Source organism: Schistocerca cancellata, chromosome 5, assembly GCF_023864275.1.
Source record: "Schistocerca cancellata isolate TAMUIC-IGC-003103 chromosome 5, iqSchCanc2.1, whole genome shotgun sequence".
Taxonomy (NCBI): Eukaryota; Metazoa; Arthropoda; class Insecta; order Orthoptera; family Acrididae; genus Schistocerca; species Schistocerca cancellata.
The window spans coordinates 465,582,131-465,599,137 of NC_064630.1; the positions used below are offsets into that span (position 1 = coordinate 465,582,131).

A 17,007-nucleotide genomic window follows, 5' to 3' on the forward strand; every position below is an offset into this window, starting at 1 on the left:
AGCCTCTGCATCGGAGAATTACCCCCCAGCGTTTCGCACACTCAAACGGTGGCTGGAAAGGAACGTTCTCTCATTCGCTACACGCTGCAGTGAATCCTGTAACGCCCCATTTACAGAGTGGGAGCTCCTCAGTGCTCTTGCACATTGCCCCGACACAGCTCCTGGACCTGATCGTATCCACAGGCAGATGATTAAACATCTCTCATCTGACTACAAGCGACATCTTCTCGTCACGTTCAACTGGATCCGGTGCAATGGCATCTTTCCATCCCAATGGCAGGAGAGCACCATCATTCCGGTGCTCAAACTCTGTAAAAACCAGCTTGACTTGGATAGCTATTGGCCCATCCGCCTCACCAACGTTCTTTGTGAGCTGCTGGATCATATGGTATGTCGGCGGTTGGGTTGAGTCCCGGTGTCATGTGGCTTGCTGGCTCCATGTCAGGGCCGCTTCCGCCAGGGTCACTTTACCACTGATAATTTTGTGTCCCTAGATTCTGCCAACCAAACAGCCTTTTCCAGACGGCAACACCTGATTGCCGTCTTTTTTTACTTACATAAAGCATACGACACGACTTGACGACATCATATCCTTGCCACATTATTTGAGTGGGGTCTCTGGGGACCGCTCCCGATTTTTAACCAGAGCTTCCTGTCGCTCCATACTTTCCATGTCCAAGTTGGTGACTCCCATAGTTCCATCCGTATCCAGGAGAAGGGAGTTCCGCAGGGCTCTGTATTGAGTGAATCTCTATTTTTAGTGGCCATTAACAGTCTAGCAGCAGCTGTCAGGCCCTCTGGTCACCTTCTCTGTATGCAGACGACTTCTGCATTTCATAATGCTGCTCCAGTACTCTTGTTGCTGAGTGGTGCCTCCAGGGAGCCATCCACAAGGTGCAGTCATGGGCTCTAGCCCACGGCTTCCAGTTTTCATCCACAAAGTCGTTTGTCATGCATTTCTGTCGGCGTCGTACCGTTCATCCGGAACCCGCACTTTATCTTAATGATGACCCACTCACTATAGTGGAGACATATCAATTCCTAGGACCGGTTTTCGATGCTTGATTCAGCTTAAGCAGAATTGCTGACAGCACCTCAGTGCCCTCCGTTGCCTGAGCGACACCAATTGGGATGCAAATCGCTGTATGCTGCTGCAGCAGCTCTATGGAGCCCTTGTCCAATCCCGACTATGGAGTGTGGTTTATGGTTCGGCAGCGCCATCAGTGTTACATTTACTCAACCCTTTGCACCACTGTGGAGTTCGTTTAGTGACAGGAGCTTTTAGGATGAGTCTGGTGACCAGCGTACTGGTGGAGGCTGGTGTCCCTCCACTGCAGATCAGACATGTGCAACTGCTTGCCAGTTACGCGGCACACATTCATAGTTCCCCTGAGCATCTGAATTACCGTGTCCTTTTCCGCCTGCGGCACCCCTCAGGGGGCTCAGCATTTAGTTGCTGGGTACGGGCTTGGCGACCCCGGGGTCCCTGAGCTGGGGACTGGAAAGCGCCACCAGTCCTTGATTCAGGACTAGAGTGTGCTTCAATGACCACCGTAAGGCACGACAGTGGAACGTTGTACGGTACAGAGCCCGGGGATGCCTGGGTCGCGAGGATGGTATAAACCTCTATATAAAAAACCTCAATCTCAAGGTGTGCTACGCGCAGAGGAGACGCATGTCTGTTGAGGTAGAACAGTTGCTAGCGGGCGACCTCTGGGGAACCTGCCGCCCCCCAGTTGTATTAGGCTTACCCAGGCAAGCGGGGCTCTGTCTGGGTGGACATTCCTTCCCCTAGCTGCTCGTGGGACCACCGTGAAACGAAATACGAATAGTGTGCAAGCACGAGTCTCTAAGAAAGGAAAGTTCAATGCTTTCGTTCCTTTCCCTGCCCACACCAGGGGAGGAACGGCGGTCTAAATTAACTGGTGAGAAGTATTCTCCTCAATTTCTGGTTTGCAGCCGAACAGATGGGGACTCATTTCTGACCACAAAGCCTCAGTTTTTTGTGGAAAATTTAGAGGACAAGTTTGGAGAAGCTGAGGGCCTGTCTAAAATGAGGTCTGGAGCAGTCCTCATACAGACAGCATCCCCAGCACAATCGTGGGCATTGCTTGCTTGTGACAAGCTCGGTGATGTTGGAGTCTCCATTACGCCTCATAAGAGCCTCAGTATGGTTCAGGGACTTATTTTTCATCGTGACCTGTTGTTGCGGTCTGACGACGAGCTTCGTGCAAATTTGGAACGCCGCGGTGTCCACTTCGTACAATATGTCTTCAGGAGACCTAAAGATAGTAGGGTCGCCACTGGCACCTTCATGTTGGCTTTCAAGGGAGACACCCTGCCCGAGAAGGTCAAGGTGATGATATATCAATGTGATGTTAAGCCTTACATCCCTCCTGCCATGCGCTGCTTTAAGTGCTGGAGGTTTGGGCATATGTCATCGAGATGTGACGCCAACCCTACCTGTCGGGATTGTGGACATGCCTCCCACCCCAACATCCCATGTTCGCGGCCCCCTGTTTGTGTCAACTGCGGACAGAAACATTCACCTTGCTCGTTAGACTGCGCGGTTTATCAAAAAGAGTGGAAGATTATGGAGTATAAGACCTTGGACAGGCTCACTTACACAGAGGCTAAACGCAAGTATGACCAACTTCACCCTGTGCACATTTCATCGACGTTTGCTGCAGCAGCTTCGATGTCGCTGTCCCTGGCGACGAGCTCCCAGCTCAGCCGCTTTTTGTGGGCCCTTCATTCCTGCCCCCCAAGTAGTTGGGGAACACCCTCTTCCGTTGCTCCCCCGTTATCAACATTGGGAGTAACAACCCCTCCTTCTTTGGGGACTTCAGTCCCCATCTCTGCGCCAGAGAAGTGCCCACCTCCTCCGGTTCCCCTCGCGCGGAAGGGATCGCTTGCTGGCCTGCCTTCCACGGTTACTGCCCCTCCACGTCAGCCAGTGGCTGTAAAAGACACCACCTGAGGGCCATAGGGCTTCCAGGTCTTCCTTGGTCCATGAGACTGGGTCGGAAAAGCTCACCCAGCCTGATAAACCAAAGGACAAACGGGACCCTACCAAAAAGAAGAAAAAGCAAAAGGAGAAGGACATAGAGACAGAAAAGGAATTCACCACTGCACCTGAAGATGATGTGGAGCATGTAGCGTCCCCTCAGTAGCTAGATGTTGCTCAACCTGCAGCTCCTATGGTACTTGATCAGGCTACTTCGCAATCGGTGGCGGCAAGCGCATCTAAGATGTGACCTATCCTCCCCGGGTTCTTTCATGTCTTCACAGTCGGATACTATTATCCTTCAATGGAATTGTCATGGTTTTTTCCACCACCTTGCTGAGTTGAAACGGCTTTTGTGCCGCTTCCCTGCCACTTGTCTGGCCCTGCAGGTAAACCAGTTTCCTGTTTGGCGGACCCCCTCCCTCTGTAACTACCGGGGTTACAATAAGAACCACGTAGAATACGACAGGGCGTCTGGCAGTGTCTGTGTTTATGTTCTTTCCACTGTTCCTAGTGCCCCAGTGCCACTTCACATGGCTCTCAAGGTTGAGGCTGTTAGAATGTGGGCAGGAATGGAGCTTACCATCTGTTCCCTCTACGTTCCCCCGGACGAGGTTGTCCCTCTTGCTGACCTAGCTGCCTTGTTTGCCCAGCTCCCTCCACCATTCCTCCTTTTGGGGAACTTTAATGCCCACCACCCTTTATGGGGTGGGGCATATGTGTCATATGCAGTGACTCCCTGAGTGGATTGCAAGCACTCGACCAGTGTTTTTCTCAGGACTCTTTGGCGCCTGGTATTCAAGATGCTGGTTTTGCTCTCGCCGAGTGTGGTGGTTCAGTGACGTTTGTGTGGACCCCGGGCCACATCGGCATTCCAGGAAACGAACGTGTCAATCGGTTGGCCAAGCAGGCCACCACTTCGCCACCCCTGGAGCTTGGTCTCGTGGAAAGAGACCTCCAGTCAGCCCTAAATCGCAAGGTCCGCTATGTCTGGAGCTCTGAATGGTCTGTCGTTAACACGCCAAATAAGCTCCGCATGGTCAAGTCGTCCACAGCCATATGGAACTCATCCTTGAGGGGCATGTATAGGGACTCAGTTGTTTGCTGCCGTCTCCGAATTGGACATCGCAGTTGACCCACAGCTATCTCCTTTGTCGTGAGAACCTGCCCAAGTGTCACTGTGATGCAGTGCTGACAGTGGTTCATCTTCTGATGGACTGCCCCCTTTTAGCCCCCTTGCAGCAGTCCTTTAATTTACCAGCTGCACTTCCTTTAATTCTAGGTGACGATGCCTCTATAGCTGACTCAGTTTTATGTTTTATCCATGCAGCTGGGTTTTATCACTCGCTCTAGTGTGGATGCTCTCACATGATTTCTCAGGCTACACCCACTCCAGCGACTTTTAATTGTGACGTGGATACCAAAATAAGTGTCTTTTATGGTAACAAGTTGTGTTGGTACCTCTATCAATGCTCTCCAGCTGGAGGTTCTTCATTTGTAGTTGAGAGGTTGATCCATCAACCACTGTAGTCTGTTTTACTCTAGTCAATTATTTGCTCTGCTCCTTTTAAGTGTCCTCTATTTTGTGTTGCTGTGGTGTTCATTTTAGCTCTGTACCCCTTGGTGTTCCCTCCCTCTGGGTGCAGAGGTTACGCTTTTACTGTTTAGGCCTTTTACAAGTATGTCTGTTTGGCTGTTTGGAACTGGGGACTGATGATCTCGATGTTTAGCCGCCATCAAACCCCAAAACCAACCAACCAACCCGCCGACAGCAGTCCATCTCCCGCTTCGGTGGCCCAGATCAGGGCTAACGATTGCAGTTCATGTACAGTCCCTTCCCTCTGTACTGAAGTCCTCCCTTTTACCACCTCTACTTGCGCTCCGTTCACGTATGCCTACATGGTGTACGCCTCGGCCGCAGCTTTGTCTGTACCTTGTGCATGGCCCTAAGGACTCCGTTAACCCCACCGCTCTCCCCTGTCACTTCCTGTTGATTCTTGACATGTTCCGGGGCTCTGAAGTGATTTACACCATTGGCTCACGGACTGATGGTCACATAGGCTTCGCTTATGTTCATGGAGAACATATTGAGCAGCACTCCTTGCCAGTTGGCTGCAGTGTTTCCACTGCAGAGCTGGCGGCCGTATCTTGTGCTTTTGAGTACATCCGCTCATGCCCTGGCGAGTCATTTCTCCTAAAGCAGCCTACAAACTATCGACCAATGTGCTACCCTTGCCACTCTCTGGTAGCATCCATTCAGGAGTCCATTTATGCCCTGGAACAGTCCCGCTGTTCCGTGGTGGTTGTGTGGACCCCAGGACATGTCGGAATCTCCAGCAATAAACTTGCTGACAGGCTGGCCAAACAGGCGTCACAGAAACCGCTTCTGGAGATAGGCATCTCCGAAGCTGACCTGCGTTCTGTCTTACACTACAGGGTTTTCCAGCTTCGGGAGATGGAATGGCATAAGAGCACGCACAACAAACTGCGTGTCATTAAGGAGACTATGAATGTGTGGAAGTCTTCCATGCAGGCCTCTTGCAGGGAACCAGTTGTCCTCTGCTGGCTCCGCATTGGCCATACGTAGCTAACACATGGTTACCTACTTCGTCGAGAGGACCCACCTCAGTGTCGCTGTGGTTCCCAAATGACGGTCATCCACCTCTTGCTGGACTGCCCACTTTTAGCCGCCCTGCGGCAGACTTTTTTAACTTTCCCAGCACCCTGCCTTCGGTGTTGGGTGACAATGCCTGCACAGCAGCTTAGTTTTACGTTTTATCAGTGAGAGTGGGTTTTATACATCTATGTAGGTTTTAGCACATGTCCTTTGTCCCTCTGTGACCTCCACCCTAGTACTTTTGGGGTGGAGGTTTTAATGTGTTGCAGAGTGGCTGGCTTTCCCTTTTTTGTTCTCTTGGTTGGCCAGCTACTGTAATCTGCTTTCATGTTTTACTTTCTTCTGTTTCTAGCATCCCTCTGTTATTTCTTGTCCTCTTTTGTTCCTTTTAGTGTTTGTTGCCTTCCCTTCATTCTTGTGGCTTTTCCTTTCTTTCTGTTTTGTGTTATATGTTTTGTCCGTTTTATTCTCACACTTGTGGCATTGTTTTATTAGGAACAAGGGACCAATGACCTTGAAGTTTGGCCTCTTTTCCCGCCTTTAAACCAACCAACCAACCATCTCGGAAGCAAGGGGGAATTCCCTTCCTAGTGGTGAGAATGTTTCATTATTCATTATTTTGAAATCGGGTAAACTGGCTCTTCTGATGGACAGCTGTTGTCCGGTCAGTTTAACTGGTGCCCTCCGCAAGTTACTTGAACGTACGGTAAGTCGAAGGCTGTATTGGATCCTGAAATCCCAGGACCTTTTGGCTTCAATCCAGGGTGCCCCTCTCTCTTTAGTGGCTATCAATGGTCTTGTGCTGTCTGTCCTAATGATTTTTGCATTTATGTGTGTTCACCCACAACAGGCGATGTGGAATGGAGGCCGTAGTGAGAATACACAGAACTCAATCTTAGGCTATCACTCATGGATTCCGATTAGTGGGGGTTCTGAACTATGTATTCTAGGTAGTTTTCAGAGAAGGCATTTAATAATGTTTCACAGATGTCTTGCCACACTCACCACTAACAAAACTGTAATTTTCCCAGTTAGTTGTAGGATGATTAAACTTTACACCATTGATTACAGTACAACTGCGTAACCTACGTGCAACTAAACTTGGGTTTTCTGTGAAGTTTTCAGTTGCATCAGGAGGTGAGTCTGGTGGGCTATCTTGATGCCATCTATCGCCACACCAGTCTGAGCTCATGCTTGTTCAGTCTGAAATGACCTCACTTCCTTCCGCGATCCATTCCTGAATAGAGGTTTCTTAATGGTTTGGACAATCATATGTTGAGTGTCAATGTAAATAAAGGCAGCTGCTAAGCCTTATTAAAACCGTTGTGTCTCCTTGTTCTTTCATTGACACATGGATTATTTCCTTTATTGTCAAAGAGGTTGGTGCCCTACCTTACAGCTGAGATATTTTAAAAATTAACATTGGGATAAAATAGTGTGACTTTCAGAATATCTATGGTTGCATGATTGGAATATTATGAGCTGGAATCTCAATAAAGACATGTTACTTTAGATGTTTCTTGAGGAATTCATTGTTCATAATTCAGGACTACTTCATTAGAATTCACGTTGTCTTGAAATAGCGTTATGCAACAGTATACGAGTGCTCATATTATTTTATCTCCCCCCCCCCCCCCTTTCATGTATATTCTCTTTAATAGTAGTAGCATTTGTGAAATAAACTGTATCTGTAACACAATGAAAGATGGATATTTAACCCTACATTTTCATTCTGTTTTAGGTACCTGATGTATACATTGGATAAATATGTTGAGCAAGATTACAGTCTTGTTTATTTCCACTATGGACTGACAAGTAAAAATAAACCATCACTGTCATGGTTATGGCAAGCGTATAAGGCCTTTGATCGGAAATACAAGAAGAATGTTAAGGCTCTGTATCTAGTCCATCCAACAAATTTCATCAGAGTAATATGGCAGATATTTCGTGCTGCTATAAGGTAAACACATTGGTTTATTAGTAAAATTGAAAGAAATGTTGATCATTTACTTTATGTAGCTTTCCTTTATAGCATTAATATAAAAGTAAATGATTATAAGACAATGCATTTTAGATTACTAAAATTGATCACTGAACAGATTAGCAACTGCCTCCAGCAATATCCACAGATCTAGATACAGCAGCTGTTGCATACTGTGATTATTCAGTATGCTTAAACTGATTTCGTGATGACAGGAAATAAGCATTGAAATTATGTTACTGGAAAACAGGCACCAAGGTGTATCTCACACATCCATTAAGAATTTTGTCACCTCCTTGATTCTAAACTGATTCACTTTTTACGTATTGCTTTAGTCTCCATAATGTGTCTAGTTTGGAAGAGAAAAGTTCTGTTCAGCAATCCAGAGACAAAAATTTTGATTTAATATTTCAATTCATTATCTGAATGAATGATGTGGTCTATATTATTACAAGTAATCCATGGACAATAAAGTTTTGTTCCTTTAAATAGGACATAAATTTCCTTGCATATATCCTCTACTCTCCCTTTTTAAATCATTTTGTCACTGCCATCCATTGACATCAGTATAAACTGCGTGTAGTTGTTATGCGTTAATTTATCAGTATTAGGGTGACAGTATGCAAAGTCATTATTTCCTCTGATATGTCAGGTTTTCTTGACATGATTGATTGCATCAATTTTAATCTAGAAAATTCAACTGGCTAGAATTTAATGGCCTGATATACTCATTCCCTGACACCTGCAGCTGTCATTTTTGTTTATTGGTTTTTCAGTTGTACAGTTTTGGTCTTAGACATTATCTATTACCTTCAGATCCTCAGACGAGTTGTTTGCATTTTCTGCAAAATATTTTAACAGCAGACTTGACTGTCTCCTTCAGGTGAGTAATTCATGTCTAGACTCCAACCAGACAGGCAGCAAGCAGCCATTATAACCTGAAGATGATGAGTGGATTGGTTGTGGAAATATCAATGAGCTGTGATATAAAGCATACTTGCCATATCTTTGTTGAAGTCCAGACACAGAGTATGCATTATAAATGATTAATGGAAAATCTCATATAAAGATGTGAAACAAATACTAACAAAGAGATAGAGGGGCTGGCCAGTACTTACCTCAGCTCAGTACAGCCGATAGATACACAAAAAAACAACCGAAAATTTGCGTTCCTAGCTTTCGGAACAAATGTTCCTTCATCAGGGAGGAGAGAGGGGAAAGAAAGGGAAGGAGGGAAAGTGGATTCAGTTACTCACAACCCAGGTTATGAAGCAACAGGGAAAGGAAAACAGGGAGGGTAGCAAGGATGGAGGCATGGTTGTCAGAGGGAAGCCAAAGATATTCTACTGTAAGTACTGTGCCAGCTTCAAACCAAAGAGGATGCATACAGAAGTAAAGAGGTATACAGTATAAAGATAAACACAACTATGTAGGATGAAAAGATGCGTGAATGGCTAAAGAGGAAAGGGAAAGAGGAGAAGACTGAAGAGTAAATGGGAGTGAGGTTGTTTAACGTAGGTTCAGTCCAGGGGGATGGCGGGATGAAAGGATGTGTTGGAGTGCAAGTTCCCATCTCCGCAGTGCAAGTTCTCCATCTGTGCACCTGACTGGTGGGCGGCTGACTCACTCAACGATCGCTGCAGGCTATGGGATAGTACACATCACTATTGGCTAATCCTACTTCCCAACACAAGTGGAACCACTCTTTGGTTGTTGTTGTTGTGGTCTTCAGTACAGAGACTGGTTTCATGCTACTCTGTCCTGTTAAAGCTTCTTCATCTCCCAGTACCTACTGCAACCTACATACTTATGAATCTGCATAGTGTATTAATCTCTTGATCTCCCTCTACGACTTTTACCATCCACGCTTCCCTCTAGTACTAAATTGGTGATCCTTTGATGCTTCAGAACATGTCCTACCAACCGATCCCTTCTTCTAGTCAAGTTGAGCCACAAATTTCTCTTCTCCCCAATTCTGTTCAATACCTCCTCATTAGTTACGTGATCTACCCATCTAATCTTCAGAATCCTTCTGTAGCACATCATTTCAAAAGCTTCTATTCTCTTCGTGTCCAAACTATTTATCGTCCATGTTTCACTTCCATACATGGCTAAGCTCCATAAAAATACTTTCAAAAACGATTTCCTGACACGTAAATCTATACTTGATGTTAACAAATTTCTCTTCTTCAGAAACACTTTCTTTGCCATTGCCAGTCTACATTTTATATCCTCTCTACTTCGACCATCATCAGTTATTTTGCTCCCCAAATAGCAAAACTCTTCTACTACTTTAAGTGACTCATTTCCTAATCTAATTCCCTCAGCATCACCCAAATTAATTCAACTACATTCCATTATCCTCGTTTTGCTTTTGTTGATGTTAATCTTATATCCTCCTTTCAAGACACTGTCCATTCCGTTCAACTGCTCTTCCAAGTCCTTTGCTGTCTCTGAAAGAATTACAATGTCATTGGCGAACCTCAAAGTTTTTATTTCTTCTCCATGGATTTTAATTCCTGCTCCAAATTTTTCTTTTGTTTCCTTTACTGCTTGCTCAATGTACAGATTGAATAAAATCGGGGATAGGCTACAATCCTGTCTCACTCCCTTCCCAACCACTGCTTCTATTTCATGCCCCTCGACTCTTATAACTGTCATCTGGTTTCTGTACAGATTGTAAATAGCCTTTCACTCCCTATACTTTACCCCTGCTACCTTCAGAATTTGAAAGAGAGTATTCCAATCAACATTGTCAAAAGCTTTCTCTAAGTCTACAAATGCTAGAAACGTAGGTTTGCCTTTCCTTAATTTAGCTTCTAAGATAAGTCGCAGGGTCAGTATTGCCTCACGTGTTCCAACATTTCTACGTAGTCCAAACAGATTTTCCCCGAGTTCAGCTTCTACCAGTTTTTCCATTCGTCTGTAAAGAATTCGTATTAGTATTTTGTAGCTGTGACTTATTAAACTGATAGTGCGGTAATTTTCACACCTGTCTGCACCTGCTTTTTTTTGGAATTGGAACTATTATATTCTTCTTGGAGTCTGTTCACCTGTTTTATACATCTCTCACCATATGGTAGAGTTTTGGCAGGGCTGGCTCTCCCTAGGCTACCAGTAGTTCTACTGCGATATTGGCTACTCCTGGGGCTTGTTTCGACTTAGGTCTTTCAGTGCTCTGTCAGATTCTTCACGCAGTATCATATCTCCCATTTCATCTTCATCTACGTCTTCTTCCATTTCCATAATATTGCCCTCAAGTACATCGCCCTTGTATAGACCTGCTATAAACTCCTTCCACCTTTCTGCTTTCCCTTCCTTGCCTAGGACTGGTTTTCCATCTGAACTCTTGATATTCATACAGGTGGTTCTCTTTTCTCCATCCTTACATTTGTCCTCTAGCCATGCCTGCTTAGCCATTTTGTACTTCCTGTCGATCTCATTTTTGAGACGTTTGTATTCCTTTCCTCCTGCTTCATTTACTGCATTTTTTTATTTTCTCCTTTTATCAATTAAATTCAGTATATTTATATATTAAATTCAGTATATCTTCTGTTACCTATGGATTTTTACTAGCCCTTGCCTATTTACCTACTTGATCCTCTGCTGCCTTCACTATTTCATCTCTCAAAGCTACCCATTTTTCTTCTACTGTATTCCTTTCCCATGTTCTTGTCAATCGTTCCCTAGTGCTCTCTTTGAAACGCTCTACAACCTCCGGTTCTTTCAGTTTATCCAGGTCCCATCTCCTTAAATTACTACCTTTAAGTAGTTTCTTCAGTTTTAATCTGCAGTTCATAACCAATAAATTGTGGTCAGAGACCACATCTGCCCCTGGAAATGTCATACAATTTAAAACCTGCTTACCATTATGTAATCTATCTGAAACCTTCCAGCGTCTCCCGGCCTCTTCCATGTATACAATCTTCTTTCATGGTTCTTAAACCAAGTGTTTGCTATGATTAAGCTATGCTCTGTGCAAAATTCTACTAGGTGGCTTCCTCTTTCATTCCTTACCCCCTAGTTCATATTAACCTACTACTTTATGTTCTCTTCCTGTTCCTATTATCGAATTCCAGTCCCACACAACTATTAAATTTTCGTCTCCCTTAACTATCTGAATAATTTCTTTTGTCGCATCATACATTTCTTCAATCTCTTAGTTATCTGTGGAGCTAGTTGGTATATAAATTTGTACTACTGTGGTAGGTGTGGGCTTCATGTCTATATTCACTACAGCATTCACTATGCTGTTCATAGTAGCTTATCTGCAATCCTCTTTTTTAACTCACTATTGAACCAACCCCTGAATTACCCCTATACGATTTTGTATTTATAACCCTCTATTCACCTGACCGGAAGTCTTGTTCCTCCTGCCACCAACTCCACTAATTCCCATTATTACTAATGTTAACCTATCCATTTCCAGTTTTGAATTTTCTGACCTACCTGCTCGATTAAGGGATCTTACATTCGACGCCCCGATTTGTAGAACACCAATTTTCTTTCTCCTGATAATAACATAGTCCTGAGTAGTCCCCACGCAGAGATCTGAATTGGGGCTATTTTACCTCCAGAATATTTTACCCAAGAGGACGCCAATGTCATTTAACCATACAGTAAAACTGCATGCCCTCGGGAGAAAATTACAGCTGTAGTTTCCCCTTGCTTCCAGTCAAGGTCCATAGTTCATTGAGAGGGGGGGGGGGTGCTTGATAGGTAATCTATAAATTTGCTAGGAAATGATATTACAACACCATGCAGAGAGAATTTAAAGATTTAGTTGACTGTGAAAAAACAAAGAATTGCAACAATCGACACATGGGATACATTGTTCAGTACGTCAAGGAGCACTTTGTGCTAAATTTGCAGTCCTGCTACACATGAAGATATTAGTGGTATGAATAACAAATTTTGGAAGTTGCGCACACATTATTCCACTGTCAGTTGCAACTGTTTGATGGAAGAAGAGAATGGAAACTTCATACATTACTGCAAAGTACGTTGGTTAAGTTAAGGCCAAGCCTTGGATGGTCTTTTTAATTTAAAACCCACTATTGTTGAATTTATGAAGGAGAAATGAGTGCAGGAACAAAAATCAGAAAATCCCGAATGGATTGTGGACCTCACATTTTATGTGGACTTCACTGCACACTACTACAGTATGACATTGCAAGCTGATGAATAACTTCTTTCTGATTTGATGAGGATGCATTTAAAAAGAAAATTGTATTACAGAAGAGACATATTTTGACTCACACAGTCCAGTTCCTAATGTCACTGCCATTACAGAAAATGCAAAGTTTTAATAATTGATAGCGGCCTTGAGAGAATTAAAATGATAATTTGCAAAATGTTTTGTTTTCAAGATTGTTTGCCATTTCAGTTGAAAGCGCCCCAGTGCACGTGCAGATGTAACTGATTGACCTGCAATGGAATTACCATTTCAGTGACAAATCCTCTTACATTAAAACTGTTGAGGACATCTACACTGGTTTCCTCAGAGTTTCTATGTCTCCTTAACGAGGTTGCAAAAGTGCTACAATATTTCGAGCAACAATTTTGTGTGAAAGATCTTTTTCTTATTATGAAAGTAAGTCATAATTACATGACAACTTGTGTGCGAAGAACTGTGAAATTGTCTGCATCTGTCCATATGCCGACAGTTCGTACCAGATAAAAATTATGTCTTCGGCTTGTCAAAAATAATTAAATAATGTGGAAAATTTCTTTTGTTTGTGATCTGTGTAGTTAAGAAATGTGAAGTATAAAACCAAGCCACATATACTGCAACTGCCCTGCCATTTAAGTGCAGTGCATTTGCAATTCCCCCCCCCCCCCCTCCTCCTGGTCAGCGAAGCTGAGTACTATGGCACTCATGCCAGGACAAGGTCCGCGATCTGAAATCTTCACCTTCCCTGCAGTACACAGCATCTCTGAGGAATTTCCTTTTACTCCATTGCTCTGAGGAATCCAGGATAATGTCCTTTATTTTGTAGGTTCTTGCTTTGGTGTTTCTGGGGCTTCAGGTTTGCCCATTAAATTTACCAGCAACTGGCTGATTAATTTCAAGTAGAATTTCACCAGTGGCATGTTTTCTTTCCTTATTATTTCAGAAATTATTTTTGCATTTAACACACACAAGTCAGTCAAACGGAAGACTACCTTCTTGCACCATTTCATTGTCTTTCAGATGCAGTGCACTGTAACATCACATCTGTTGTATCAACAGCACCCATTGACTTATTGTAATTCACTACACAAGTGGGTTTCAATTTTTTGGCCTTTTTTATGTTCCTTCTTCCCGGTTTCAACAAAATCTGCTCCATTTGTGGTTTAATGCATCCAGACTACTTTGTTGTCCATCCATTTTGTGAGCCATCAGTGTTCCAAAGGATTTGCATCGTATTTTGGCTTTTGTCAGTTTTGTCAGGTAAATGTTTTCTGTTTGTGCATGCTGGTATTTTGCACAATGGCTACATTTCTCATGGAGCCATAGGAATAATTTGGGGCTCAAATACCAGTTGTCTAAATAAATGGTACAAACTTTGCTGAGGTATAACAATAACAGATTCACAACAACATTGCCTGATTTTCCCCAGTCAGCATTTCCAGATTCTATTTCCATGGCAGCATCAGCGTGTACAATATAATCTGGAATATAGTTTCTTTGTACGTCACGAAGAATGAAAATTTTAATACAAAAACAGCTACGTTTCTTTGAGTGTATATTGCTTAAATTGGAACCTTACTTTGAAAAGTAACAAACTTTAATCTGTTGCGAAATTTTTGAAAGGGTCTATCGTCTCTCAGATATCTTTTTTCCTGTGTGGTACAGTGGGCTGTATTTTTACAAGAATATCTTGAGAAGCGGCTGAATTTCCACAAATGTGCAGTAAACACAGAATCAGTTTGTACTGGTCCCTGGATAGTATATGTGAAAATGTTGGTGTTCACAGCAAAGAATCTGTTGAATAATATTGATTCACTTCAAGCTTTTTAGTTCATCGCATAACCAGGGATGCTAAGATACATGCACTATGTACATCCATTATACTAACCTGCTGGGTAATGTCATTTTTTTCGGTAAGAAATGTGAAGTAATTATTTATCTCGTTACAAATGGCAGAAATAAATTCAAATGAAATAAAAGTACAAAAAAAGTGTAATTGATTTGCTGAATCATTGAAGTCTATTCTTACGAACTCTATTCTTACACAGCTAAAGGTGTTCACAAAATGGTGACTGTTGACACAGTATGGTCATCCAACCAATCACACATTCTTTATTGTGACAAAGTTATACTTACTAATTCATTGTCTTTTCCCTCTTCAGAAGAAGAATCTTCTGAAAAGTTCCTTGTGGTGTCAAAGAATCAGCAATACATCCAGACATATCTGGATCTTCATCAGAAGAAAGGTCCGAAGTATCAGTACCATCTTCACCACTACTATTCATGAGGAGTTCCATGATATCCTTGTCCAATAAATTGTGTTCAGTTGTTGCAGAAGTGGTACAGGAAAACATTTTAATCTGACCAAACACGTAAACATGACTGGCCCAGTTCATGAGTCGTAAGCGGAAAGGGCCCAGGAGCAGGTAAAAGCTGTAGTGATTTTCAACATTACCAAGAAGAGCAGATAATGACAGTACTGACAGGAATGTTGAAATGCAGATAACTGCAAGATGCCATTCTATTTTGCTTGTTTACCTAATCCCACACTCAGGTGTACATGAATGCCCTAATTCATCAGGTCTCCCTACCTACATGGCATAAATGAACACACTAAGCCATCTGAAATTATACCAGCCAGGCACACAAGTACTCCCTGAGCCATTGGGCGTCCTACCTGTTAGAATCACTTGTGTGCCAGTAGCAATGAAAGGGTTAATTTTACTGCACATAAGATAATTGTGTGTAAGTACCATGCAATACTTACAGAATAAGAGAAGATTCAGCAATAATTTGTTCACTAACTGAATGTAAGTGGAATGTGTACTTGTGTGCTGAAACAGGTGCAGCATTTTCCTGTATTTGGGAAACCACACACACACACACACGACAAGCTGTACAGGTTGATGTAAAGTAAGCAGGAGAAATTCTGGGAAGTTTGAAATGTAAGAGATACAAGTGATGGAAGTAAATGTCAGAGGGCAGGTTGTAAGTCATGCCTGTGTAGCTCTGTCAGTAAGAGCATTAACCACAAAAGACAAGGGTCCAGATTCGAATCTCATTCTGGACACTTGTAAACTGACAGGTAGTTTCAGAACAGTGCACTTTTCACTGCATAATGAAAATTCATTTGAAAAAAATTCTTTGGTTGTATTTTCATTTGAGAGATTTCTAAAAAATGTTAGTGGTTATGTGGCAATTTGAAAGTATGCAAGGTTCTAAGAAAACGTACGCTTCTATTATCAAATGTTGGAGATCAAACATTTTTACACTGCTGCTACAATCACCACAACCACCACCAACACCATTGATGATGATGATAGCAATAATGGTAATTATAATTTTGGTTTCTATGTCTAAATTATGTTATGTTGATTTCTAATTTTAATTGTCAATTTTGTTGCAGTGTAAAGTTTGGCAGGAAAGTGATGTATGTCAATTACTTACATGAACTTAGTCAGCATCTCCATCTGGATCAGATATGCATCCCACAGGCTGTTTTAGAGTAAGTATTCAGTACATTATTTGGTCTCTCTCTTTGACCTAAGTGTTGAAGAATTTTTCATTGTGATATTGACATAGTTTTAGTTGTATGTTTGTTATGCTGCTATCAGCATCCATGACTTTATTCCCTTCTGCCTTGAAGGAGGTAGTTTCTTGAATCTCTAACAATATCAAAAATGTCTCGTGCAGATGTTAGTATCAATGTTGGTAGTAGGTTGTATAGGAACACATCTGCTATTATTATAGTGAATGCTGTCGATTTGTTGACAGATACAGACCATACATTCTAAAGTACAGTCAAAGACATTGAAAGACCAAAAAGAAATATGTCCTTACTTTTAAGTTCATTGTCTTCACCACAAGAAGCAAAAGTGTTTATCGAAACAACGTTCTCTTAATAAATTGTAGTTAATACATGCAACTATAAAGTTTCAGCCTCATCTAGAGAAAGTGATTATCTTATGAAGCAATAAATAAATAAATGAGAAATGAACTTGAAATAATTCAGTCCCTCCACCAAAATATTTGACTTTAGTATTGTGTTAAAAAGATAAGTAGCAGAGGAAAAAGTCATAAGTAATCACTCCTCTTCTTCAGGCTATTGTGTTTCTTCAGGAGACATGTACTGACATTGATTACTAATTACTGTAACCCACTGATCATAATTTCAGGTGATTTGCAACAAGTTGTATTTTGCTGATTCATCGTGTCCACTGTGGTGCTAT

General features: G+C 42.6%; 1 protein-coding gene across 2 annotated transcripts in view; it reads left to right on the forward strand.

Annotated features, from left to right (window-relative positions):
• The window catches only part of LOC126188250 (rho GTPase-activating protein 1-like), a 110,586-nt gene that overhangs the window by 69,325 nt on the left and 24,254 nt on the right, over positions 1-17,007 (forward strand). The window contains exons 4-5 of one of the 2 annotated variants that reach the window (XM_049929811.1): positions 7,366-7,584; positions 16,185-16,283. In XM_049929811.1, the coding sequence (XP_049785768.1) occupies positions 7,366-7,584; positions 16,185-16,283 (318 nt within the window). The remainder of the gene's footprint in view (positions 1-7,365; positions 7,585-16,184; positions 16,284-17,007) is intronic. The other variant, XM_049929812.1, reaches the window with a different exon arrangement.